Source organism: Triturus cristatus, chromosome 3_2, assembly GCF_964204655.1.
Source record: "Triturus cristatus chromosome 3_2, aTriCri1.1, whole genome shotgun sequence".
NCBI classification, from domain to species: Eukaryota; Metazoa; Chordata; class Amphibia; order Caudata; family Salamandridae; genus Triturus; species Triturus cristatus.
The window spans coordinates 927,354,047-927,380,460 of NC_140584.1; the positions used below are offsets into that span (position 1 = coordinate 927,354,047).

General features: G+C 52.6%; 1 protein-coding gene across 6 annotated transcripts in view; it reads left to right on the top strand.

Annotated features, from left to right (window-relative positions):
- The window catches only part of VMP1 (vacuole membrane protein 1), an 810,872-nt gene that overhangs the window by 163,061 nt on the left and 621,397 nt on the right, over positions 1–26,414 (top strand). For all 6 annotated transcript variants that reach the window (XM_085649403.1, XM_085649406.1, XM_085649404.1 and 3 more), the window contains one exon: positions 15,743–15,853. In XM_085649403.1, coding sequence (XP_085505529.1) covers positions 15,743–15,853 — 111 coding nt within the window. The remainder of the gene's footprint in view (positions 1–15,742; positions 15,854–26,414) is intronic.

Sequence of the window (26,414 nt, forward strand, 5' to 3'; positions counted from 1 at the left end):
GCATGTTGTTGATAAGCTTACAATAGATGTTGGATGTGGGCTTTTCTAGAATGGGGTCTAATAACAGTCTATCTTCCATGGGGGAATATTCCAGAAGTGAAGCGTCTTTGCTTATGTGTGACCGTAGGGCTTTCAGAAGACGTATGTAATGGTAGTGCTGTGAGTCGTAGAGGTCGTATTCCTTCTGGAGGTATGCGAAGGATCGAGGGGCCGTCTCTTTCCAAACGTCCCCTAAGTATTCGATACCTATTAGCTTCCACCCCTTGAAGCCCGTCAACTGTGTCACTTCTCTCAGTTGATCTCCGAGCCAGAGAGGGGTCCTGCCAGTCAGCTTATCTGTCCATCCCAGGGTCCATCCCAGGAATCTGTTTGCCTCCGTCCAGCATTGAACCACCACCCTTGTGTGTTCAGGCCACTCCTTCCGCACTTTCCAGGTATAGAGAAGGGTCTCGCAATTTCCCCGAGGCATGCTCAGTCTATCGACCCTGGAGGCTGGTTCAGAACCGTCCGTGTATACCCAGTCATTGACAACTTGGAGCTGTGAGGCCCAATAATATAGTTTGACGTCTGGACGCACCAGTCCACCATCATATACCCTCTAGTGAGCCTGGGTAGCGCTATTCTTGGGTTGCCCCCGTCCCACAGCAGCGTCCGCACCGCCTGCGATATTTGTGTGAATACACCCGGAGGGATGGGGTATGGAGTGTTCTGCAGGATGTACAAGAGCCGCGGCAGCGCAAGCATCTTAAATAATGTCACCCGGCCCATGAGGGAAAGAGGCAAAGATCTCCAGTGACTCACGTCTATCCCGAGGCGAGCCAGTTGGGGATCTAGATTTCTGTCAAAGGGTTCATCCTTGTCTCTCGTGACATAGATCCCCAAATATTTGAAACAGTCGGTCACCACGGACGCGGGACACCTAGTGGGGATCCGAGGGGGAGGGCCTAACAATGGGAAGATCACAGATTTCGCCCAGTTGATTGTGTAGCCAGAATAGCTGCAGAATAGCCCGAAGAGGTGTAGCGCCTGCTCTATCGAGTTGTATGGTCTGGCCATGTAGAGCACAATATCGTCGGTGTATAAAGCAATACGCTCCTCCAACTCGTCAGTGAGCGCCAATCCCAGAACTATCTGTCCCTCCTGATCCAGTGAGCCAATGGCTCCAGGGCTAGGGAGAAAAGGAGGGGGAACAGAGGGCAACCCTGTCAGGTGCCCCTCCTGAGAGAGAAGGCTCTGGACCCAGCTCCATTGACCCTCAGCCGGGCCGTAGGGTGCTCATAGAGCAGACGCACCCAGCTACAGAAGGTCTGGCCAAAGCCTAGTTTCTGGAGCACCATAAACAGATAGGGTCATTCAATTCTATCAAACGCCATAGAGGCGTCCAATGCCATCAATGCAGTCTGCGTGCACCCCACGTCTTCGGTCATATAGAGTACCCCGAACAGACTTCTCAGGTTGTGGCGGGTGCTCCTACAGGGCATAAATCGTGACTGGTCAACATGCACCAAGTCCGGGAGAACAGTCACCAGTCTGTCAGCCAGGGCTTTGGCCAGAAGTTTGGCCTCAACATTGATGAGTGAGATCGGACGATACGAAGAGCATTGGTCTGCCAGCTTCCCCGTTTTATGAATAACCACGATCGTGGCTTCACGTTGATCGGCTGGGAACCTGCCCAACTCGCGTGCCTCCGAGTACATCTGGAGGAGGGGGTTGATGATGATGTTCGCCTGTCGTTTGTATGTTTCCACTGGAAGCCCGTTGGGTCCCGGCGCTTTCCCAGATTGTAGGGAGTTGAGAGCCCTCCCCAGTTTCTCCCCCGTGAGGTCCACATCCAGGCGGTCTCTTTGGTCATGAGAAAGCGTGGGCAGCGCGAAGTCACGTAGGAACTCAGCGCAGTAGTTTTCCTTCCTGGTGCAAACCGGGGAATATACCCTTTCAAAGTGGGTCGCAAAGGCTTCCACTATGCCCGTGCTTGTGGATACCAGGGACCCTGACTCGTCGCGCACCTCAGCTACCCAGGAGCGCTCCCTGTCCCACCGCTCAAGCCACGCCAGGAGTTTCAAGGCCTTGTCACCCACGTCATATATACGATATTGTGTGGCGAGGGCGTAGGCTCTTGCCTCCCCTCAGCCTGGGCTCGAAGCTTCCGCTGTTTGAGTAACAATCTGTGGCGGAGGTCAACAGATGGGGCGATGCTAACCTCGCGTTCCATCTGTTCAATTTCGTTTTCCAGTGGAGTAATCTGTATGGATTTCTTCTTCTTCTGGGCCCCGATCCGTGCCTGAGCCTGTCCTTGCAGCACCGCCTTGTAATCTTCCCACAATGTTATGTGAGAGCCAACCTATCCCCTGTTTGCCTCGAAATAAAGACTGGAACCTTCCCGGAGCTTATCCCCAGAGGGTCTGGTTCCCCCAGGCACCACGGATCTATCCGTGGGAAGGACGGCCTGTTGGTCGCCAGGCCCTTTAAAGTGGCGCTGACTGGGGAGTGGTTGGAGATCCCACGGGCCATAATCTGGGGTGCGTCAAAGTCTCCCACCTGGTCAGCGCGGGTGAATAGATAGTCCAGTCGTGAGAAGGACCCATGTCTGGCTGAATAGAACGTGTATTGTCTGTGTGAAGGGTTATGGTTGTGCCACAGGTCGCTAAGCCCCATGGCCGTATCAAAGCCGTCCAGACCCCTCTCTCCCCTGCAGCCCAACCCGGTACTAGAACGGTCCAGGTCTGCATCAATAACTGCATTAGTGTCGACCCCAATTAGAAGGATCCCAGAGGGGAAATCGGCTAGGAATGATCCCAGCCGCAGGAAGGTCGAAGAGTGCAGGCCTGGCGGGATATAGCAGGAACAGAGCACCACAGTACGCCCCTCCCATTTACCCGCTATCGCTGCCATGCATCCCGCATCGTCAGACCATTTGCCCGAGATTGTCATGGGTAGTGTGTTGCGGGCTAGGATGCCCAACCTCCGTGATCCTGACATAAACCCCGAATGGGCCACCATGCGATATCCAAAGCGGTCCAGGGCCTTACACTTGTTACCCCTCAGATGTGACTCCTGAATTAAGACCACAACAGACGAGTGCCTTTTAAGGGGCTGTAAAATCAATGTGCGTTTAATTATATTGCCAAGCCCATTCACGTTCCACGTCCATATGACTATGTTAGCCGCAACACCCATTCCTGTCAAAGAGGCGTCCCTTCCCCGGATACTCACGCGGTCCCACTGCGTCCCCAGGCAAAAAGCTGCATGCCAACGGTCTGAGCTGGTCTAGAGCAAAACGTACGAACCCCAAAAACAGACCCACCACCCAACACCCTGCCTCCCTGCCCGGTGGGTCCCCAACCTCCCAAACTTGCAGAGTGCCTGTCGTCCCATCAGCCCCAAAGTCAAACTTAGCGTGGAGACATGAACCCGCAGCCAGCCAGCAGAATTATACAAAACAGACTAATCTCCCATCCATTTAATAAAACGTTACGATGTTGCAAATCTGTGCGAACGAGTTCAGTCCCAGGACCCGAGAGGCTCCTCCGGACAGTGTCCCCCACCCAAAGATCGGAGCCTGGGCGGTCCTTAAAACATTCGGGAGAGAAAGTAGCTCGAACACAAGACCATCCCCAGATCACTTAATCATGCTCTGCTCATGTCTCTAGCTGCCAGGCGTAGCTCTCTCCTCACTCGAAGGGTCCTGCTTGTTTCGGCACTTTTTGGCTCCGTTTGACCCACCTCTCCTGCCCACTGTCCGCCAACCCTCCAGCCAGCCACTGGCCTCTTCCGGTGTTTCGAAGAAGTACGCCTTGCTGCCGTCCAGTATTTTGAGTCGGGCAGGGAAGAGCATCATATATTTCACCCTTTGCTCATGGAGAGCCCTCTTCACACCATCAAAGGACCTTCTCTGACGCTGTACATGGAGAGTGAAGTCCGGAAAGAAGCGGATTGTGGCATTTTGAAGGGGAAGATCGCCAGACATCTGTGCCGCTTGCAGGATGGTATCCCGATCTCTGAAATTCAGAATGCGGGCGATGATAGTACGCAGGGGGCCCCAGGCTTATCCCCCGAGCGCTCGATGGGCCCGTTCGACTGAGAAGAAGTTGGACAAACACTTGGGTTTCAAATGGTTCAATATCAGGTCTTCGATAAACCAGTCCGTGGAGGGCCCCTCCATACCCTCCGTGACCCCCACCACGCGGATGTTGTTGCGTCTGGCCCGCCCCTCCTGGTCCTCTAGGTGAGCGACGATATCGGTCTGGTTTTTGGTGAGTGTGGCGACCTGTTCTTCAAGCCTTTTTGTTTTTGATTGGAGGCTCCCAATGCCCGTTTCGGCCACTGCCACTTTCTCCGACATCTTCCGGAAGTCTGCGCACAGCAGATTGACTTTCTCGGTTACGGAGTCTAGTTTGGGTTCCAGGGTTTCGCGGAGCTCACGAATGGCTGCCATAATGTCTCTCAAGGAGGGGTCGGGCTACCGTCGCCAGGATCCTCATGTTGACTCCCGCCCGTAGCTCCATCCTCTCTCCCCATGGCCACTGTGTATTTGTCTATTTGATTGGACTGACCCGGGCCTGCTGGTCCGTTCCGGCACATGGCTTGGGGCCTGCCCGCTGCCAAGTCTGGTCTGGGCACAGTAGACTGTATTTTCCATGGCCCGCGGTCGGGCGTTGGGGGCCAAGAGTGGGCTATATCCGGTGGCCCTGGGATCCAACGACGCAGGTCCGATCACCCCTGTAGGCCCCGCTTAGGAGAATAGTAAGACTAGTTTGCCAGGTGGTCCCCTGGCCGATGTGTCTGTCTTGCCACCTTCTCTCCCACACCATACCGCCAAATCCGGCTCCCGCTCCGGCTTAAGATTGCCATCCTCCGCCACACCTGGTGTTGGGGTAGCGTTGTGTGGGCACCAAGTTCCATCAGCAGTCTGGACTAGAGACTGCTGAGGGTCCGCGCTGTTCTGTAGGCCAGCTCTGCGTGTGGCATGCAGCAGCCTATCACTGGGCGTGGCGCGATGTGGGCCCCAGCCCCGCGGTGTGCTGTCAGTCGCCATTCAGGTGCAGTCTCCGCTCCTCGCAGCCGACCGCGCCTTCGCGGTCTCGCGCTACCGATCATTAAAGCACGGGGGGTCACCTCCGTACTGCAATCAGCCACCTGATGTTAGAATGCCGTTGTGTGGGCACAGGCCCCGTCAGCAGTCCGGGCAAGAGTCTCGCGGGGGGGGGGGGGAGAGGGGGAGGGGGTGGTCAGTGCTGTTCCACAGGCCGGGCTGCCTGCGCCATGCGGTGGCCTGTCACCGGGAGTGGCGCCACGCTCACCGGCAGTCTGGAGAAGAGGAGCGCCGCATGATATGGGCCCCAGCCCGCAGCTTCCGCAATCAATCGCCACTCAGGTGAGATCTCAGCTTCTTACAGCCTGCCACGCCTTCGCGGTCTTGCGCTGCCGATCTGCAAAGCAGGGGGCCGCCTTCGCACCACAATCCGCCACCACAGGAGGACTGCTCCGACTGCTGCTGCTCTCGTCTCAGGCCGGCGCCATTTTAGGAGCGTCCAGTGAAGCGTCATCTCTGTGCAGTTTTCACAGTCCGCGGCACCGCAGGGAGAGCGCCTCAGGTCCGATCCGCTCGCCGCTTCCCTCACACATGGGTTGACACCGTCTGGCGCCTCAGCTGCCCCACTGATGATGACGGATGATGACAGATTTTGGGCCTGAACGCTGACCGCTAGCCCAGCTTGCTCAGCAAGCGGCCATCTTCCGCGGCTGCAGGCCACGCCCCCGAGTTTGGATGTATTTTTGAGGGCTCTTGTACCATTGCACTACAGAAGCCAAAATCTCGATTTATAGACTCCAAAATGCAAACTTTCAACATGCAAGACCTTGAATGACTTTTTCAAATGTGTGACCATTTCAAAGCTGAATAAAACTGAAAAGACACGCCAAGTCATAAAAGAATGACTTGTGTGGTAGAAGATATGGAAAAAAGTATCATTTAAATTGTACCTTGATTTTAATATAAAGTTCTCCTGGTCAGACCAGCATTGGTTCTGAAGGGATAGTTAGTAGGCATGTTAAAGGATGCAAAGCTGGTGCTCTTCAGAACCACCTTCCGGACACAGGTTTGAAGACATTGATGGAACGTACTCCAGCGGCGAAAGGGGCCAGCCCTCTGGGAGTCTGGATACACATGGGGAGTAGATTTCAAAATACATCTCTTCAAGCTACTTTGACCTTGGAGACCTTTCTTCTCGAGGGCCCTCAATGAAACCCACACCTGGGACAAAGACCATGTCTAGGGTTTCAAAAACTCATCACTCAGACGATTTACCCTTTGAAGTTCAAGCCATGGCTCCAGGGAGAAGAAAAGTACTAGGAAAGTCATGCCTACAGCTCAGAACCTCCTTCAAAGAGGTCTTGAATGTCCTGATGCCCCTCTGCCCTGTTAGTACCATCTGAAAGAGACACATTAGTGATAGATTCCTTACCTTACAATATCCCCAGGCATCAGACTAGATCCGGAGAGTCTTTTTGTAGCAGTACCCCAGTGCGTAAGTAGGTGGCATCGTGCGGCTCCGCGTCCGTCACTGGCATTGTATGCGCCGAGACTACTTAGACGCCACCCATGCGCGCTGACGTCAGTTCTTTCTTTTCCTGCACCAGATAAGCGCAGATCCGGTTAGAGCACATACCTTAGTCACTTTTGGACTACATTTTTGAGACTTTTTGTCTCCCTTTACTCCTTGGTGCACGTAGGGATGCCTGGATTTAAGTCCTGTGGGGACTGCCGTCGCAATATGTCAGTGGCGGACCCCCACGATGTTTGCCTCTACTGCCTGGAGACCGACCACGACGCCCGGTCCTGCCGGGACTGTCGGGCTATGGCCCGAAGGCCTTGAGGGAGCGGCGCCGGAAGCTGCTGGAGGTCTGGCACTGGTCCCAGCGCCGTTCCAGGTCCAGGGACCGTTCCTGGGAACGCTCGCCGGGCCGCAGTAGTCGCTCCTCGGGCTCCAAGTCTTGGCCCTCGGATTCTGGTAAGCCACGACATAAAAAGAAGTCGAAGAAGCGTGTTCGCTCTCCGACGTGCCCCCGTCAGTCCTCTGATGCGGACGAGGGGGACAGGGGTTCTGCCCCTGCGGCTCCTTTGGAGCCTGGGAGTCCCACGACCTACCCGCCTTACCCGGGTCGGTCGGCGACTCCCAAACAGGTGCAAGAATTTCTTGCCACCATGGACCGCCTTTTTAGGCCTCAGGCTCCCGCCGGCGCGCCTTCGGGTCCCACGGTCACGTGTCCAGATCCTGTTGGGCCATCTGCGCCGCTGACTGATCCGGCTTCAGCACCAAAGGATCCTGCGCCGTTGGCTCCGGCCTCGGCACCACGAGGTCCAGCACTGCCGGCTCTGGCCCCAGCGCCACCCTCTGCTCCACCTCAGGTGCCGCAGTGGGTGCCGTTTGTCCCGCCCTTGTCCCAGTTCCAGGACCATTTTGTTCCTACCTGGGATCCGCATTGGGATGCGGTGCCGGCTCGGCCCCGGCCTGCGCCGTTCATGGCGCTGTTTCCGACGCCGTATGTTCCTTCTCCGGCTCCAGCTCTGCCGCCGTGGTCTGTTCCCCACGCGTCCGAGGTGGAGGACGACTGGGAGGGGTCCGAGGACCCTCTTGCCCATCAGTGTGACTCAGACCATGACTTGGAGGACGCTGGCGACCTCGATGTCTCTTCTGACCCGGGGTTTCCCTCTTCCCCGCCTACCATGGAGGAGGGCGCCTCCTACACGATGGTGCTCCGTCTGGCAGCTGATGTCCTCAACCTCTATCTTTCTACGGTGGCCCTCAAAACTAATCTCCTCACTGAGGTGCTCCAGACAGCGTCCACTTCGTCGGAGCCCCTGCTCCCCTTTAACGACGTCCACACTGACTGTTCGGCAAGCGGTTGTTCTCTTTGGCCAGCTTGGGGCTGCGGTCGGTGAATACCGCCTGCTTATTGGGCCGTTATTCCCACGCGGTGTGGGATACGGTTGCTCAGGTGTTGCCTCAGTGTCCTGAGGAGGTCCATGCTGTGCTGTCCCAAGCAGTTCCTGAGGATAAAGATGCGGTTACGTTCACCATTCGTGTGGTTTGGACACCGCTGACTTACTGGGCAGGGTGATATCTACGACTGTGGCGCTTCGTCGCCCCACCTGGTTGAGATCCACCGGGTTCTTGCCTGATGTCCAGAGCTCGCTCATGGACATGCCCTTTGATGACACTCGCCTGTTTGGCGATGAGGCCAACAGTGCACTGGAGCATTTTAAGGACTCGCGGGCCACAGCCAAGTCCTTGGGTCTTTCCACAAAGAGCCCGGCCACTCCTGATTTTCGTTTCTTTCGTGGCCACGGCAGAGGCATCCAGGCACGTTCCTTCAGCAAGCCTGTGCAGAACCAGCCTCAGCGCGGCCGCGGCTTCCGCAGGGGTGGGTCTGGGAATCAGCGTGGGGGTCAGTCTACTTCCGCCCCGCTGCTTCTGCCTCCAAACCTTCCTAATCCGAACTTTGTGGAGCACCCCACGCCGGTGGGTGGCAGGATCCGCCACCACCTCCCCCACTGACCCGACATCACATCGAACAAGTGTGTGTTGCAGATCATCTGCAGGGGTTTACTCCCTTCCCCTTCAGTCCTCCCCTCCAACCATGCCACCTCCGTGCCACGGCATGTCGTGGGATCACTTGGTCCTTCTCCAGCAGGAAGCCACGGTCCTCTTGGCCAAGGGGGCCATCGAGCGCGTTCCTGGGCCGGAAGTAGGGAGTGGTTATTCCCACTACTTTCTGGTCCCCAAGAAGGACAAAGGGGGTCTGCATCCCATCTTGGACCTCGAACGTCACTCGGCTTCCTCCGGAAGGAGAAGTTCAAAATGCTGACTCTGGCTCACGTCTTGGCTGCCCTCGACCCTGGAGACTGGATGGTAGCGTTGGACTTGCAGGACGCATATTTTCACATCCCCGTCCTGCTGGCCCACCGGCGTTACCTTCGGTTCACGGTAGGCCAGGAGCATTTTCAGTTTGCCGTGCTCCCCTTCTGCCTTACCAGCGCCCCTCGGGTGTTCACGAAGGTAATGGCGGTGGTCGCAGCTCGCCTGCGCAGGTCAGGGTGTCAGTCTTCCCTTACCTCGACGACTGGTTGCTGAAGGTGGGCTCACCCCAGGCAGTCGTCAACCACCTTCAGACTACGGCCGACCTCCTGCATCTGCTGGGGTTCTCCATCAACGTGCTGAAGTCGCACCTGAGTCCCTCTCAGAAGCTCCCCTTCATCGGAGCGGTTCTGGATTCAACGTTGTTTTGGGTTTATCCTCCCGGGCAGCGAGTCCGGGATATTCAGGCTATGATTCCTATCTTTCAGCCTCTATCCCGGGTGTCAGTCAGGATGACCCTCCGGCTCCTGGGCCTGATGGCCTCCTGCATCCTGCTAGTGCCACATGCCAGATGGCATATGTGGGCTCTGCAGTGGGACCTGAAGTTCCAGTGGGTGCAGCATCGGGGCGACCTGTCCGATCATGTCCGGATCTCGGAGGGCACTGCACGACAATTGCAGTGGTGGCTCACGAATCGCGATTGGGTTAATGGCAGATCCCTCTCCCTTCCCCAACCGGAGCACACAGTGGCGACGGATGCGTCCCTCCTGGGATGGGAAGGCCACTTGGGGGAGGCGGATATCAGAGGACTCTGGTCTCCGGCGGAGTCCCGGCTCCATATCAATCTGTTGGAGCTTCGGGCGATCCGGCTGGCACTGAAGGCATTCCTTTCCTTTGTCCGGGGATGTGTGGTGCAGGTGTTCACGGACAACACCACCGCCATGTGGTATTGCAACAAACAGGGCGGGGTGGGGTCTTGGACCCTATGTCAGGAGGCTCCGCGCCTCTGAACATGGCTGGAACGTCAAGGGATTAACTTGGTGGTTCAACACCTGGCAGGTTCTCTGAACGCCAGGGCGGACAAACTCAGCCGCCAGTGCTTGATGGATCACGAATGGCGTCTGCACTCTGACGTGGTGCAAGGTCTCTTTCAGCAGTGGGGAGAGCCTTGGTTAGATCTATTTGCCACCGAAGAGAACGCGCAATGTCCTCAGTTCTGTGCGTCCAAGGCAGCACTCGCTCGGCGACTCTTTTCATTGTGAGTGGAGTTGCGGTCTATTGTACGCCTTTCTGTCTATACCACTTCTGCCCAGAGTGCTGACGAAGATTTGGTGCGACCGGGCCCAAGTCATTCTAGTGGCTCTGGATTGGGTGCGAAGATACTGGTATCCCGAGCTACTCAGCATGGCGATCGATCCCCCGATCCGACTGCCTCTTCGGGAGGATCTTCTGTCGCAGCAGCAGGGGACGGTCCTCCACCGGAACCTGTCCAGCCTCCACCTCCATGTGTGAAGATTGAGCGGCGACAGCTTTCGATCTTCCTCCCGAAGTCTGTGATGTAATTTTGGCAGCCAGGCGTCCCTCCACTAAGACGGTTTACGCCTGCAGGTAGAACAAGTTTGTGGCATGGTGCACAGCAAAGTCTGTGGATCCCCTTTCTGCCCCTCTTTCTGAGGTCCTTCTGTTCCTCCTCTCCTTGGCCCAGCAGGGCTCTGCTCTGGGCACTATCAAAGGTTATCTTTCGGCCATCTCCGCCTTTCTGAGGCTTCCAGAACAGCCGTCTCTTTAAGTCCCCAGTTGTTAACGGTTTCCTGAAGGGCATTACGCACACGTTTCCTCCTGTGCTGTTCATAATGCCTCAATGGGACTTGAATCTTGTTTTGACCTATCTGATGTGTGCTCCCTTCGAGCCTCTTCATACCTGTCCTTTGCGTCTTCTTACTCTTAAGACGGCTTTCCTGGTAGCTATCACCTCTGCCAGAAGAGTGAGTGAGCTTCAGGCTCTTTCTTCCAAACCTCCTTTCCTTTCTGTTCATCCGGACAAGGTGGTGTTAAGGACCCGTCCTTCTTTTTTGCCAATGGTTGTCACGCCTTTCCACATCGGGCAGACCATCACTTTGCCCACCTTCTTTCCGCCTCCGCATCCTTCAAGGGAGGAGGAGAGGCGTCACCGTCTGGACCCAAAACATGCGCTTGCAATCTATCTGAAGTGTACACAGCAGTTCCAGGTGGATGACCAGCTCTTTGTTGCCTACGTGGGCACCTAAAGAGGTCGGGCTGTGCACAAGCGGACCATCTCTCGCCGGGTCATTCTCTGCATTAAGGCCTGTTACTCGTTGGCTAAGAAGGAGCTTCCTGTGGGGCTGCGTGCCCATTCTACCAGGGCGACAGCAGCCACTACTGCCTTGGGGCGCGGCGTCCCCTTGCAGGACATTTGTCAGGCAGCTACGTGGGCCCTCGCTGAGCACGTTTACCAAGCATTACTGCCTTGACAGTTAAGTCCGGAGAGACCGCTTTTTTGGCCGTTCTGTTCTCCGTGACTTTCTGGTGTTCTGTTCGCAGACCCTCCACCGGGGTTGGTATTGCTAGGGTATCTAATCTACGGTAAGGAATCTATCACTAGCGTGTCTCTTTCAGATGCACAAGTTACTACTTGTGTAATGATACATCTGTAAGAGACATTAGTTAGTGATCGATTCCTTACTGCCCCACCCATCCTTCCCGTTTTGCAAACTGATTTCTAGGTTTAAGGTCATCCCCTTTCAGGGCCCTAGTTTCATGGCACCTGTGGCCAGTTTCTTACATGGCTCTGCGTTCCTGGCGCGGAAAGTCGTGTACAGGACTGACGTCAGTGTGCATGGGTGGCGCCCAAGTAGTCTCCGTGACGTCATCTCGGCGCATACGACGCCAGTGACGGACGCGAAGCGGCACAACGCCACCTACTGACGCGCAAGGGTACTGCTACAAAAAGACTTTCTGGATCCAGTCTGACGCCTGGGGATATTCTAAGGTAAGGAATCTATCACTAACTAATGTCTCTTACAGATATATTGTTACACAAGTAGTAACTTGTGCTTTAGTGCCTGACGTGCCTTGCTCTTAAGAGGTTAAACCTCGACACAGACACCCAGCATTTGTCCCCAGAGGCTACTCAACCCGTCTCAGACCCGAAATCATCTCTGAAGCCAGCCTTGACCTTGACTCGGAGTGAGCCCATCCATGAAGAACGCAGTATGGAACCACCTGATGTACGGCAAAGGAGAATTTATTTCGACCTACTCTCAAACCACAACCTTCATTGCCTGCTCCAGCTGGCCAACCATACGTAAAGAAGCGCAGTCTTATTTTGTAAGAGGCAGTTCTAGAGGAGTTTCAGGATTACCCCATACTTAAGAAAAGAAGCCTAGGTAACCCATACCACCATCCACACCATCACCCTCACGTTCACCATCCCCGCCTCGGACAATACATACACTCAGACCAGGACCCATTTGCAGATCAGGCAGACTCCTATGAGGATCCAGTACCCTCGGATGATGAGGGTTACTCTTGGCATTCCCCACCCGATGACACAACTGTATACCAGACGGTCTTATTAGGAGCGTCAGACCACAGTAGTGTTAAGCTCCTTGTGGTGGAAGAGGTGGATATCTTCCTCATTAAGAAGTGCTTGAAGACTGTGCAGTCCATACAGTTCTAGCCAGTGCTAAATAGTATGCTCAGATGTGCCAAGGATAACTTTAAGGGCTCAGTCAAGGCATTGGTGGTCGCATCTGGGGTCTAGCCAAAGTCTAAAGCTAATGTGCAAGACCCCATCTTCATATTTTGACATGTTACACTGAATACATTTTGCTCCACCCAGCAATACCGAGTGTTCATGCATGCTATGGAGGATACCTCTTCAACTGATAGTGAGCAAGAAAATCACTAAGGCAAATGGGAAGCTGTGTGGGTTCTAAAAATGACGCATCACTTCCTTTGACCTACTCTCCAGATATAACAGTAATCGGTTGGAGGATATTGGAGCTCATCAAGTACCTCCCTGATACTTACAGAAAGTGAAGGAAAGAGATTGTTCAGGAGGGCTAAATAATTTCAGATCCTGACACACTTTGCTTATTATTGTTTGCATACCGGCATAAAAGAGGCACGGTACCTTATTGGTTACACTTTGGTGGAGGACAACTCTTCAGGCCACATTTCGATTCTGAAGAAATTAGAGAGGAAGCCAACACACCAAAGACATGGGAGCGCTCCAAAATCTGCTGCAAAACTCAGGATTTTGTTGCTAACAAGTGTGTGCAGCAGCTAAATCAGCGGGGATCTCCCAATTTCCACAATTCAAGCTGCAGCAGCCCCATGGATTCTGAGGCAACAGCCATGGTAGAGCTAGAAGCGCCCAATACAAGAGCACCTCTGCCTCCAAGCAGACCTTCTACACATTTCCAATATCCCGCTCACTTCCACAACTTCATTCACCCAGGTCTGTCATTATTGATTTAAAGTCTTGCGCTTTAAGTTCACAACAGCCCCTCAAGTGTTTTTCAAATGTCTGGCAGTTGTAGCGCTACAACTTTGGTGCAATGGGATTCATGTCTTTCCATACCCGAAAGAATAACTGGTATAGAGCAATGCCTGGTTCATGCTCAAAAAGTCATCTGCCCAGTCTACAACCAGTGGTTCACCGTCCGTGCAAAAAAGCCACACCTTTGCCCAACCAAATGCAACTGCTGTAGTGAGCCATACTCAATGCATTTACATGCAAAGCCCACTCCAGTAACAACAGTGTAATGGCATTTCAGAGGCTTCTTCCCCTTTACCAGATGTCCTCTGACTTTGATAAACTGTTGGGAATGATGGTGCCTTGCTGTGCCATAGTTTAAAACGCCCAGAGCCACATGTCCCCTCTGCAAGATGTAGTGTTAGTAGAACCTAATAGAACAAACGTTGTTAACGGACAGGTTGTTTCTTGTTGCCCAGCAGTAAATGACCATCAATACAGAAGCCTCCCTCCTGGGTTGGAAAGCAAACATAGGCCTGCTCACAACTCCAGGCCAGTGGTTTGACACAAGAACACCTTCACATCAATGTACTGGAATTGATGACAGTTTATTTAGTGCTATAAGTGTTTCTTAGACTTATTTGCAAAAATGCAATGCTCATTATCTCACAACAAGAAAGTATGCGCTTACAACAGTTATACAAGCTAGCGCAGACCATTTTATAATGGGCTTTTGGCCACCAGGTGCTCCTCTGAGCAGAACACGTTGCGTGAGTGTACAACTACTTAGTAGGCCTAGTCAGTAGACTGCACCAAGAATTACATGAATGGGAACTCAGTGCACAGGTGCTCCTACAGTTTTTTTTCTCCTCTGTGCCACACATGTGAATGCAAAATGGCAAAGTTGCATTCACCTCTAGGTACCCATACTCTGTGGGCTTTGCATTAAGGATCACTTGGTCAGGATTATTTTCTTACACTTTACCTCCACTTTCAGACATTTTGTATGTAGTGAGGAACATGGGGACAAGCACCAATGAGGCTGATCCTCATAGGACCAACTTGGGCATGGCAGTGGTGGTACTCTCTCCTTTCAGAAAGGTCAATACATCTCCACAAAAAGCTTACGACTGCAACCAGACATCCTCACGTAGCATCAAAGGCCACACCAACCTCTGGGCACTCAGTCTTGTGATTTGGCACCTGAAGTCATAGAATTTGGCTACTTACAGGTTCCAGAGTAGTGCATGCAAAATGGTGAAAGAAGCCAGGAAGTCCAGTACAGGGGCATTTTACACAGCTAAATGGAAAATGTGTGTTAATTATTGTACCAATCATCACAGACAGCCCCTGGAGGCCATAATGCAAGACATTATCTGTTAATTGCGACACTTACAAAAGGCAGGACTTGCTGGTACACATGGCCACAATAGCTGCATACCTGCTAAACCGAGAACACCAGTCAGGCTTTGTAATTCCTGTTGTATATGACCCCTCATCTTCTGTTGCTACTCCCAAGCCCCCACTTACAGACATCTGTTAAGCTGTGAAATGGTTATTTTCATTAAGCATTACTTTGCAGACATTCATGCCCAACAAGAAGCCCATGACAAACAATTTGAACTTAAAATTGTGTCCAAACATCATCTGTTGCTACTCTCAAACCCCCCAGGTTAGGGAGATGGGTACTGCTTTACAGTGTATGCAAAAGCATGTGATATACAGCAGCACATGCAGCAAACGGAAAACATTATTACCTGTAACAATTGGACTGTAGCTTGTGGTGCTGTAGATTTACATGCACCCACCAACATCCCTGGATGCTTGCTCACGGGAATCATCTATCTAAATAAATGTTTTGCGATCAGCACACACTTTATTGCTTCACACCTACTTTAGATTTACTCTTGCCCATAGAGGAGCACCACATCTAAGGTGGAGTCTGTGTCCTGGTGCATTGTGTGTTTCTAAGGCATTATCATCTTGAACCCGAAACCTCTTTGAAGAGCAACATTGCATGTCCACATGCAATACTTGATTGGAAGAGTGTGCACAGCATTCGAATTTACAGCAAAACAAGCTGCAAACAGATTCTTACAGGTAAGTACCGTTTTCTTTACAGACTACTTCTGTGAGTGAAAAACATCATTGTTGTGTTCCTGATGTAAAATAAATAACCTTCATAACTGGTTAGCTATGTCCCACACAGTAAGACAGTAGATGGTTAAAAGTATACACAGGATCGAGTGCGCGAGCAGTTTCATTTGAGCAGAATAGATGATCCTAATGACTCCTGTTATGGTGTCTGAGAAGGCGCTACTCACTTGCTACTGTTTTTCATCATGACACAGTTCTGATCAGCTTTGTTATTTTTCCTTTCCAGTATGTACAGTACATGGAGAGAAAATTCTTATGGTGTGCCTACTGGGTAGGCTTAGGAATCCTGTCCTCTGTAGGACTCGGAACAGGTCTACATACCTTTCTGCTTTACCTGGTAAGATTAGCATACTTCTCTTCATTGTCTGCATTCTGCAATGCCTCTACGTCATGAGACTGGCCGACAGGGTTTGAGATCACTGAGTGACTTATTTTGATTAAGTATAATATTTTGCCGTGGTACTGCCCTATATTGTTTCCATTTCTGAATAGTTCTTACCATTGTACAAATGGAATAAAATGCCGCCAAAGCTCGATCATGACTTGCCTAAGCTCCTCTCTATACGTTTCTGTTGCTTTTATCAACCATACTTTTTTTATTATTTATTTCATAACCACCTACAACCAGTTTTGTTTTGGCCGTAGTTTTCACAAACTAAAGGCCCACTATTTGCATTTGCATCATAATGGAAACCTAGCCGAAGTATGCTTCTTTGCTACTTGATTTATTTTCTTTCTCTCATTTTTCTCACCTATCTGTTCCTCTCTTTATTTTGTTCCACTTTTTAGCAGGTTTATACGTTTTTAGATTGCGAATGTCATGCTAAGTGTTAAATACTTGTGAGGAACGTTGTCTATGAATGGGAATGTGTCCCTGTAGGTTATGGGCCTAAGCATGTGCTGTCATTGCCTTACCTGATTGTAAACAAGGAGTTCATTGAGCAAGGTGGTTTGTAACTGGAACTGGACCATATAAACACAGGATTGTTGAACCTATGGTAAGTGGCGACCCACACAAATATCTATGTAATGTTACAAAAGTTGGATCAGCGTGAAGAGTAATGAGACAGGATCTACTGTATTGATGTCAATTGGTTGAAATATTCCTCCTCCTATGATTCTTCCACCCTGGCTTATAACACCAGAGCAACCTTGATGCCCTGCCCTCAGCCACTACCCAGCTCTTTATTGAAAACCTGTTACCCTATGTGGACAGTTGTGGCCGTATTCTCAGATTCTCGATCATCGATATCCCAGCGTTGACTGCCATATTCACTGACTGGCCCTGTTTACAATGTCGCTGCCAGACACACATTCTCTCCTGTCCACCTTTATATGGCCAAATCTCTCCGTCTGACCACCTTCCAGTTTGATTGAATGTTCCCAGCCATACCCATCTCTTGGCATCATTGACCTGGATCCTGCCATTCACAGTCCTTTTCCAAAGCCACCCTCCTTAGCCCATTCCCAGGCCTGCTGCAATGCTGCTTTGTCATTTCAGCTTCCTGTTTTATTGATGTAAGAGAACAGTGATCCTACCTTAAGGATTCACGATACCATCCCTCTCCTACATTAGCATAGCACTTCCACTTGGAGGCAATGCCAGCCTGACGAAATCAGGCTGACAAAATGTAATTTTTGAGAAATGACAAAGTACCCTTCTCACAAAACTAGAATGATTTCATGGAAAGGGAATGCCAGACCGGAGATTGAATCCTGCGTCCAAGAAAAAAAATCTTAACTGTCACAATAGAAATTATAAAAGTAAATATTTATTCTTTAAAAAAAAAGAAAGTTACAATTGGGTTCAACAAAAAGACAAGGTAAAAACAGAGAAGTGTCTGGGGTGCGGCAGGGAACAGCGCAAGGATGGCAACCCTCCTCCCCTTAAAACAGGGTGGGAAAACTAACCTGGAAAAAAGACTTTCGCCAAGAAATGCTTTCACACGGTTAGTATGTCAACCCGATGAAAGTCATTCTGGGCGGAAAAAATCATCATCAATGGTTCAAGAAAAAAAATGGTCCGAATCGGTTTCTTCAAGTAGGATTTTGTGGATTTCGCGTAGAAGCACTGGATCCACGATACCGTCCGTTTTGTACCTTAGCATATACTTCACCTGCAACTGGAGTCACCTCATTCATCTCATAAGAAAAATTGCAAAATATGCATCCACTTTGAATAGGGAAGACGTGACAACCAAGACACTCAGTCAACAGCTGCTACCTGTGATGCCTGAAAAATCTATAACTGTTCGATGAGAATGGTGTGCCGCTCTAGCATATGCTGTAATCCAAGCAAAACTAGACTATGCAAATGTGCTACAACAAGGACTAGCAAGGGAGTTAATGGCCAGACAATAGTGAGGATGAACTTGGATTTGCCAGTGCACCCCCACTGCAACAAAAAAAATATATACATTGCCTCCTGGTTAAATAAAAAATAAAATTCGAAACACCAAAAATTGTGCACAAAGATTATACATTCAAATCCCACTGTTTCCTAAAGCCAGCATCAAACACTGTATTCCTTGTTGAAATGTGATCGCCCACTTACTTGGCAGTAAAAACACCAATGTTCATGAAGCTGGCCATCAATTCTGCATGGTAGGGTCCTCATTAGTGGTCATAAATAAAAGAATAATCTTGCGGTGCGTGCAGGAACCCCCCGAACACATCAACACTTGGGTCTTAACTTTGAGCGTAATTTATCTGGAATGGTAAAGACTCCAGCATCTCTGTATGTTAATAAACACTTTCTGAAAGCCTATTCGAGGCCAGCTTTTCCCTATGCCAAACTTCTAAAAACATGAGAAAGCTATTCCCTGTTATGTATATGCAAGGAGGAAAAGTGCCATCTGATAGGCTTGCATTGAAAGAGAAGTAATTGTGTCTCATTCTTTAAGGCCACAGGAGCTTCCACCACCTGTGATGCTCTGTAATGGAAGTTGCCACACAGTCAATTCTTTATTCCAGCTCACGACTGGAATCCTGCATACACTTTGGGTGTTTTCACACCTTTTTTGCAGAGAAGTGGTTTTACTTTCAGAAACCGCATTCTTGTTTTTACTCTGTCTTTATAAAGTAGCTTGAGTGTAATGTTTTATTTTCTTGCACTGGTGAAGTATTTTTTCAGTTGAATGCCATCTTTCTTGGTGGAGTGCCCATCATGTGGGACAAAGAAAGCACATTGGACCCATTCAAGGTGTTTGTGGTATGCCTGCCCTAGTCTCACAGCATGAACGAAGCTTAAGGATCGAGAAGGCATACGGCTGAGATGCAGGCTGGAAGACCTAAGAGCCAAGGAAAAGACCACACCAGAATAGCCCTCCAGGGAACACTCCATTTCCACATGCAAAGTTGCAAGATCTCTTAAGGACTCACAAAGAGAGCAATCCATAAATAGCAAAATGGCCTAGGTACCACTTAACAGTCGATCTCTTGGTGGATATCAGCCTGCATACTATTGTTTTATAAACTTGTGAATAAGCCTGTACCGGACAAGCCAAAAACCCACTCCGCCAGAGGAAAATCTGCTATTACAGTTTTGCTGAGGAATCATCCTTTAACAGAAATTCTCAAAGCTTCTACCTGGGAGTCGACCATACTTCCAGCATTCTTGATGCCGGTACAAAGGCGGACTCTGTGGTTGGTCAGGTGGTTCTAACGCACCTCTTTGGCTTATTCCAATAGAGGTTATGAAAGAATTTCACAATGTTTGTGTTGTTGCTTTCCTTATGCCCATGAGCTGTAAACCTAGTTTTTAGCTTGCTATTCTGTTCGGCTATCAGTGAAGATCCTACGATGAAGAAGAGATGGTTACTTGCTGTCCTGATTTGGGATCGTAGGAATCTTTATTGAGGTCATTCATTAGTGACCCGCGCTCCTCTCCAGCTTTCCATACGTTTGCATTGGAACTATTGTCTTGGGCTTCATTTAGCTCATATAACATTCCTCCAGAAAGACCTGATTCTGTGTGTAGAAACTGCCAGTACAAGGCGTAACGGGAAGTGTAAGATCCTAGATCCTTTAGAGGACTGGACTTCAGTTCAGCACTGTCAATGAAAACCTATCAGGCTGCACTTTTCCTAATTGCTTATTCACAAGACAGCAGAGCTTCATCATAAATTCGGCAATGTAGTCTGAGAAGAGGTTCGGTTTCTCATGTTAAGTCTGACATTTGAAACAAGCATTGGCATAGCCAATAGGTCTCGCTTTTGGGACCTTATAATTATTTAATTATGCAGCACAATATCCTTGGTGCAACAATATGAACTGTTGCATGGCTAAACACTTATAAGGTCCCAAAGGCGAAACCTATTGGCTATTCCAATACTTGTTTTTTTTTTAGCTAACCACTGCAAGCATAACTAAAGGAAAGGACACAGCACAACCCTATTCATAAAGACATGAATTTCAGGTGCCCCAGCTAGGCGTGCAGTTGTGAGACTAGGCCTAAATATATTCCAAGCCAAGAAAAAACACATTTTATGGTAAGAAATACAAATGAAAAGAACAGATACATGTACAAAGAATGCATTTGGAAAAAGTGGCTGCAATTTGCACACCGATTTTCACTGAATGCAAACAGACCTCCTAATACTCAGTTGAATGAATGCGTGCCTTAAAACATTATAGATCCAAATGGAAGAGTGACGCGAAGGGGGGAGGGGGGGTGGGGGGGTCACCACCAAAAGAAAGACCTGTCTGCGGAAATGCCTACAGCTGCAAAAAGTGTTGACAATGCCGAGTCAGAACACCAACCACAACACCAACGGAAGCAAGAGCAGGAAGAAGAGAACACTGCCTCAGGATGTCACAGTCCACAAACCATCCCCCAGAGCGTAATTTAAGAAACTGGATGACATTGTCTAATGAACGGAAGCGCCACCTTCATGTGTGTGGTGCTTCACTTAAATGGCTCCAGCTATACCGCAAGAGCCCCCATGGTACATGTAGGGAGCTGGGGAGGGGGGGGGGGGGGTCTGACAATGGTTGCAGAGTCCAAAAGCACCAGCTGTGCAAAGCCCTTTCCCCTTTGGCTTGTAAATAAAGACAGGCTGATTGAATGGCCCCAAGAGTGACGGTCTTTCTTTATCTGAAAGAAACACGTTAGTTAGATTCCTCACCTTAGAATATCCCCAGGCGTCAGACTGGATCCGGAAGATTTTTCGTCAGCAATACCCCTTGCGCGTCGCTAGGCGTCGTCTGCGGCTCCGCGTCCGTCGTCGGCGTCGTGCGCCGGGATGACGTCGTCGGAGTACTTAGACGCCGCCCTCGCGCGCTGACGTCAGTTCTTCTTTTTTCCGCGCCAGTAAGCGCAGATCCGGGAGAGCTACCCCTTTTAGTCTTTTTTGACTAACTCTTTTTGATCATTTTTGATCCCTGTCTGTCGACATCTGGTGCCGGTAGGATGCCTGGGTTCAAGGCTTGTGAAGACTGTCATCGACTGATGTCGGTGACCGATCACCACCGCCGGTGCCTCTATTGCTTAGGCCTCGACCACGACGCGGAGTCGTGCAACGACTGCCAGGCCCTGACTTCGAAGGCTAGGCGGGAGCGGTCCCGCAAGCTTCTCGAGCTTCGCCACTCGGCTCCGCGTCGTGCGCGATCCCGGTCCAGGAGGAGGTCCAAGGATCGCTCGCGGAGCCCTAGCCGACGCCACCATCGTTCGTCTGGCTCCAAGTCGTCGGGTAAGTCCAAACACTCAAAGAAGTCCAAGAGGCGACATCGCTCTTCGGACTCCCCTCGCCGGTCGCGCGACTCGGCCGAGGGTCCCAGTGGTTCCACCCCCGCGGCTCCGGCGGAGCCGCAGGTGCCGCGTCCGCCCCCATACCTTCCGGTCCCTGGGGCTGACGCGGCGCCGGCGGAGATCAGTGCCTTCCTCTCGGCCATGAGGAGCCTGGCCCCGCCGTCGACGCCCGCTGGCGCGCCTTCGGGCCCCGCGGGCTCGACTGGGCGACCTCGCGTGCCGGCGGCTCCGGCCCCGGCGCCGTCGACGACTCTGGTCTCGACGCCGCAGGTCCCCGCGGGGCCCATGCCTGGGCCCCAGTCGACGCCGGTTGACCTTGTCACTCCTCCACCGGCGCCGACGCCTGAACCACCGACGCCGTCACCGGCGCCGCCGACGCCGACGCCTGTGACGCCGACGCCCCAGTTTAGCCCTCATCCGGACCCGACGCCGGCACGGCGTCCGCCGACGCCGCATCCGACGCCGCTAGAGACCTACCATCTCTACAGTCCGGTTCCGATCATTCCTCCTGTTTATCAGGAATCGGAAGAAGGGGGCGACTGGGAGGGGTTCGAGGACCCTCTGGCTGTTCAGTCACAGCTTTCTCAGGACTGGGCAGATGAGCTGGGGGAGGCCAGCGGGCTGGACACCTCGCCAGACGCTGGATTCACTTCTCCTCCGACCGTGGCTTCGGAGGAGGGTGCAGCATTTTCTGTGGTGCTGCGCAAGGCGGCTGAGGCCCTTGGGCTCGAGTTGCCTGCCGTGGCTGTGAGGACCAACATCCTCACTGAGGTGCTTCAAACCTCCGCAAGCTCCACTGAGCCTCTGCTGCCGTTTAACGAGGCCCTCACTGACGTTCTGCAGGGCACCTGGTCCAAGCCCTCCACAGTTCCTCCTGTGGATAGGAACGTTGCCAGGCGCCACCGCCCTGCTCCGGGCGACCCCAGCTTCCTGTCCCAACACCCCACCCCCGAGAGTCTGGTTATCCAGGCCTCTACTTCCCAATCCTCCTTCCCGACCGCTCCGCCGGACCGGGATTCCAAGAGACTCGAGCAGTTTGGCAAGAAACTGTTCTCGTCCCTTAGTTTGGGCCTGCGGTCTTTAAATACCGCCTGTCTCTTGGACCGTTATTCCCATTCTCTGTGGGATACGGTGGAGGACGTGCTGCCCCTGTGTCCGGAGGAGGTCCGGACGCGTCTTTCCCAGGCTCTGGCCGATGGGAGGGATGCAGCACGGCACGCCATAAGATGTGGGCTTGACACCACGGACTCGCTAGGTCGGGCGATTTCCACCACGGTGGCGCTCCGCCGCCACGCCTGGATGCGGTCCACGTCCTTTTCCGGGGATGTCCAGAACACCCTCATGGACATGCCCTTTGATGGCACTCGCCTGTTTGGTGAGAAGGCGGACAGTGCGCTGAACCGCTTTAAGGACTCCCGGGCTACGGCCAAGTCCTTGGGCCTCTCGGCTCCGCGGGCGCACACCTCCGCTTTTCGCCCCTTTCGTGGCCAAGGAAGGGGCGCCTCCTCACGTCCGCAGAGCCACCAGCCGCAGAACCAACCTGCGCGCGGTCGCGGACGTGGCTTCCGCCGTGGCGGAAATGGAGGCCGACGTGGTCAGCCCACATCCACCCCGGCAGCATCCGCCTCAAAGCCTTCCTAGTCCGAGCTTTCAGGCCCATACCACGCCAGTGGGCGGCAGAGTTCGCCATCACCTGCTCCACTGGCGGTCCATCACATCGGACAGGTGGGTGCTGCAAATCGTCCGAAGGGGCTACTCCCTCCCCTTCGAGACGACCCCTCCAGCCATGCCACCACAACACCACCGTATCTCGGGGGATCATTTGGATCTTCTCCGCGAGGAAGTTTCGGCTCTCCTGGCCAAGGGGGCCGTCGAGCGCGTTCCGAGTCCAGAAGTAGGTCGTGGTTGTTATTCCCACTACTTTCTGGTTCCCAAGAAGGGCAAGGGGGGCCTGCGCCCTATCTTGGACCTCCGGAACGTCAATGCCTTCCTCCGAAAGGAAAGGTTCAAGATGCTAACGTTGGCTCAGGTTTTAGCTGCCCTAGACCCTGGAGACTGGATGGTAGCGTTGGACTTGCAGGACGCATATTTCCATATCCCCATCCTGCCGGCCCACCGGCGTTACCTGCGGTTCACGGTGGGCCAAGAGCACTTTCAGTTTACCGTGCTCCCCTTCGGCCTCACCAGTGCCCCTCGGGTGTTCACGAAAGTGATGGCGGTGGTCGCAGCTCATCTGCGCAGATCAGGGGTCCCAGTCTTCCCCTATCTCGACGACTGGTTGTTGAAGGCGGGCTCGCCCCAGGCAGTCGTCTCCCACCTCCAGACTACGGCGGATCTCCTGCATTTGCTGGGGTTTTCCATCAACGTGCCGAAGTCACACTTGAGTCCCTCTCAGAAGCTCCTCTTCATCGGAGCGGTTCTCGATTCGGCGCAGTTCCGGGTCCATCCACCGGAACAGCGGGTCCGGGATATACAGGCCCTGATTCCCATCTTTCGGCCTCTATCCCGGGTTTCGGTCAGGCTAGTGTTGCGGCTTCTGGGGCTGATGGCCTCCTGCATCCTACTAGTGCATCACGCCAGGCGGCGCATGCGGGCTCTGCAGTGGGACCTGAAGTTTCAGTGGGCCCAGCATCACGGCAACCTGTCCGACCATGTCTTGATCTCGGAGGGCACTGCACAGCAGCTGCAGTGGTGGCTCACGGACCGCGAGTGGGTCAAGGGCAAGAGCCTCTCCCTTCCCCAACCGGAGCATGTCGTGGTGACGGATGCGTCCCTCTTGGGTTGGGGTGGCCATATGGGAGAGGCGGAGATCAGAGGCCTCTGGTCTCCGGCGGAGTCTCGTCTCCACATCAACCTGTTGGAGTTGAGAGCGATCCGGCTTGCACTGAAAGCCTTCCTTCCCTCTGTCAGGGGAAGTGTCGTGCAGGTGTTCACGGACAACACCACCGCCATGTGGTACTGCAACAAACAGGGCGGGGTGGGGTCGTGGACCCTTTGTCAGGAGGCTCTGCGCCTCTGGATATGGCTGGAACACCAGGGCGTCACCCTGGTGGTTCAACATCTGGCGGGCTCTCTGAACGCCAGAGCAGACGAACTCAGCCGCCGGTGCATGATGGATCACGAATGGCGTCTGAACTCCGAAGTGGTGCAAGGCCTTTTTCAGCAGTGGGGAGAGCCTTGGTTAGATCTATTCGCCACCGAAGAGAACGCGCAATGTCAGCAGTTCTGCGCGTTGGAATTTCCAAGGCGGCACTCGCTCGGCGACGCTTTTCGTCACGAGTGGAGTTGCGGTCTGTTGTACGCCTTTCCGCCTATACCACTTCTGCCCAGAGTGCTGAAGAAGATCAGGCGCGACCGGGCCCAAGTCATCTTGGTGGCTCCGGATTGGGCACGAAGATACTGGTATCCCGAGCTACTCAGTCTGTTGACCGATCCCCCGATACGTCTGCCCCTTCGGGAGGATCTTCTGTCGCAGCAGCAGGGGACGGTCCTCCACCCGAACCTGTCCAGCCTCCACCTCCATGCGTGGAGATTGAGCGGCGGCAGTTGATGCCATTTGACTTGCCTCCTGAAGTCTGTGATATCATTCTGGCAGCCAGGCGTCCCTCCACGAAGTCGGTATACGCCTGCCGGTGGAACAAATTTGTGGCATGGTGCACAGCAAAGGCTGTGGATCCCCTTTCCGCCCCTCTTTCTGAGGTTCTCCTCTTCCTTCTTTCTCTGGCCCGGCAGGGCTCTGCCCTGGGCACCCTGAAGGGTTATCTTGCTGCCATCTCCGCCTTCTTGCGGCTTCCTGATCAGCCTTCTCTTTTCAAGTCCCCTGTGGTTACACGCTTTCTCAAAGGCATTACACACACGTTCCCTCCTGTCCCTTTTGTAATGCCTCAGTGGGACTTGAATCTGGTATTGACCTTCCTGATGTGCGCTCCCTTCGAGCCTCTTCACAATTGCCCTCTTCGTCTTCTAACTCTAAAGACTGCTTTTCTGGTAGCCATCACCTCGGCTAGACGGGTGAGTGAGCTCCAGGCTTTATCTTCAAAGCCTCCTTTCCTATCTGTTCATCCGGACAAGGTTGTCCTTCGGCCTCGTCCCTCCTTTCTTCCTAAAGTGGTGACTCCTTTTCACCTTGGGCAGTCTGTCACCTTGCCCACCTTCTTTCCGCCTCCGCATCCTTCCAAAGAGGAAGAGAGGCTCCACCGTCTGGACCCAAAACGTGCGCTCTCCTTTTATCTGGACCGCACAAAACAGTTCCGGGTGGACGACCAGCTTTTTGTTGGGTACGTGGGCGCTAAGAAGGGGAAAGCTGTGCACAAACGAACCATCTCTCGGTGGGTCGTTTTGTGTATAAAAATCTGCTATTCCTTGGCTAAAAAGGACCCTCCTGTTGGGCTGCGCGCCCATTCTACTCGGGCCACGGCGGCTACTACTGCCTTGGGACGGGGAGTCCCTTTGCAGGACATCTGTCAGGCGGCGACGTGGGCTTCTCTACACACGTTTGCCAGGCATTATTGCCTTGACAGCCAAGTCCGGAGGGATGGCTTCTTTGGCCGTTCTGTCCTCCAGGACTTTCTGGTGTGATCTTGGTTCGCAGACCCACCACCGGGGATGGTATTGCTTGGGTATCTATTCTAAGGTGAGGAATCTAACTAACGTGTTTCTTTCAGATGAACAAGTTACTAACCTTCGGTAACGATGTATCTGTAAGAAACATTAGTTAGTTAGATTCCTCACCGACCCTCCCATCCTCCCCGTTCTGCGAACTGACATCTAGGGTTAAGGTTGTCCTTTCAGGCCCCTAGATTTTATTTTTGGCACCAGTGTCGGTCTTTGCATGGCTCTGCGTTCCTGGCGCGGAAGGCTATGTACAAGAACTGACGTCAGCGCGCGAGGGCGGCGTCTAAGTACTCCGACGACGTCATCCCGGCGCACGACGCCGACGACGGACGCGGAGCCGCAGACGACGCCTAGCGACGCGCAAGGGGTATTGCTGACGAAAAATCTTCCGGATCCAGTCTGACGCCTGGGGATATTCTAAGGTGAGGAATCTAACTAACTAATGTTTCTTACAGATACATCGTTACCGAAGGTTAGTAACTTGTTCATTAGGTCAAGCCCATAGCACAAGAATTGATCCATTTTGAGAGACATT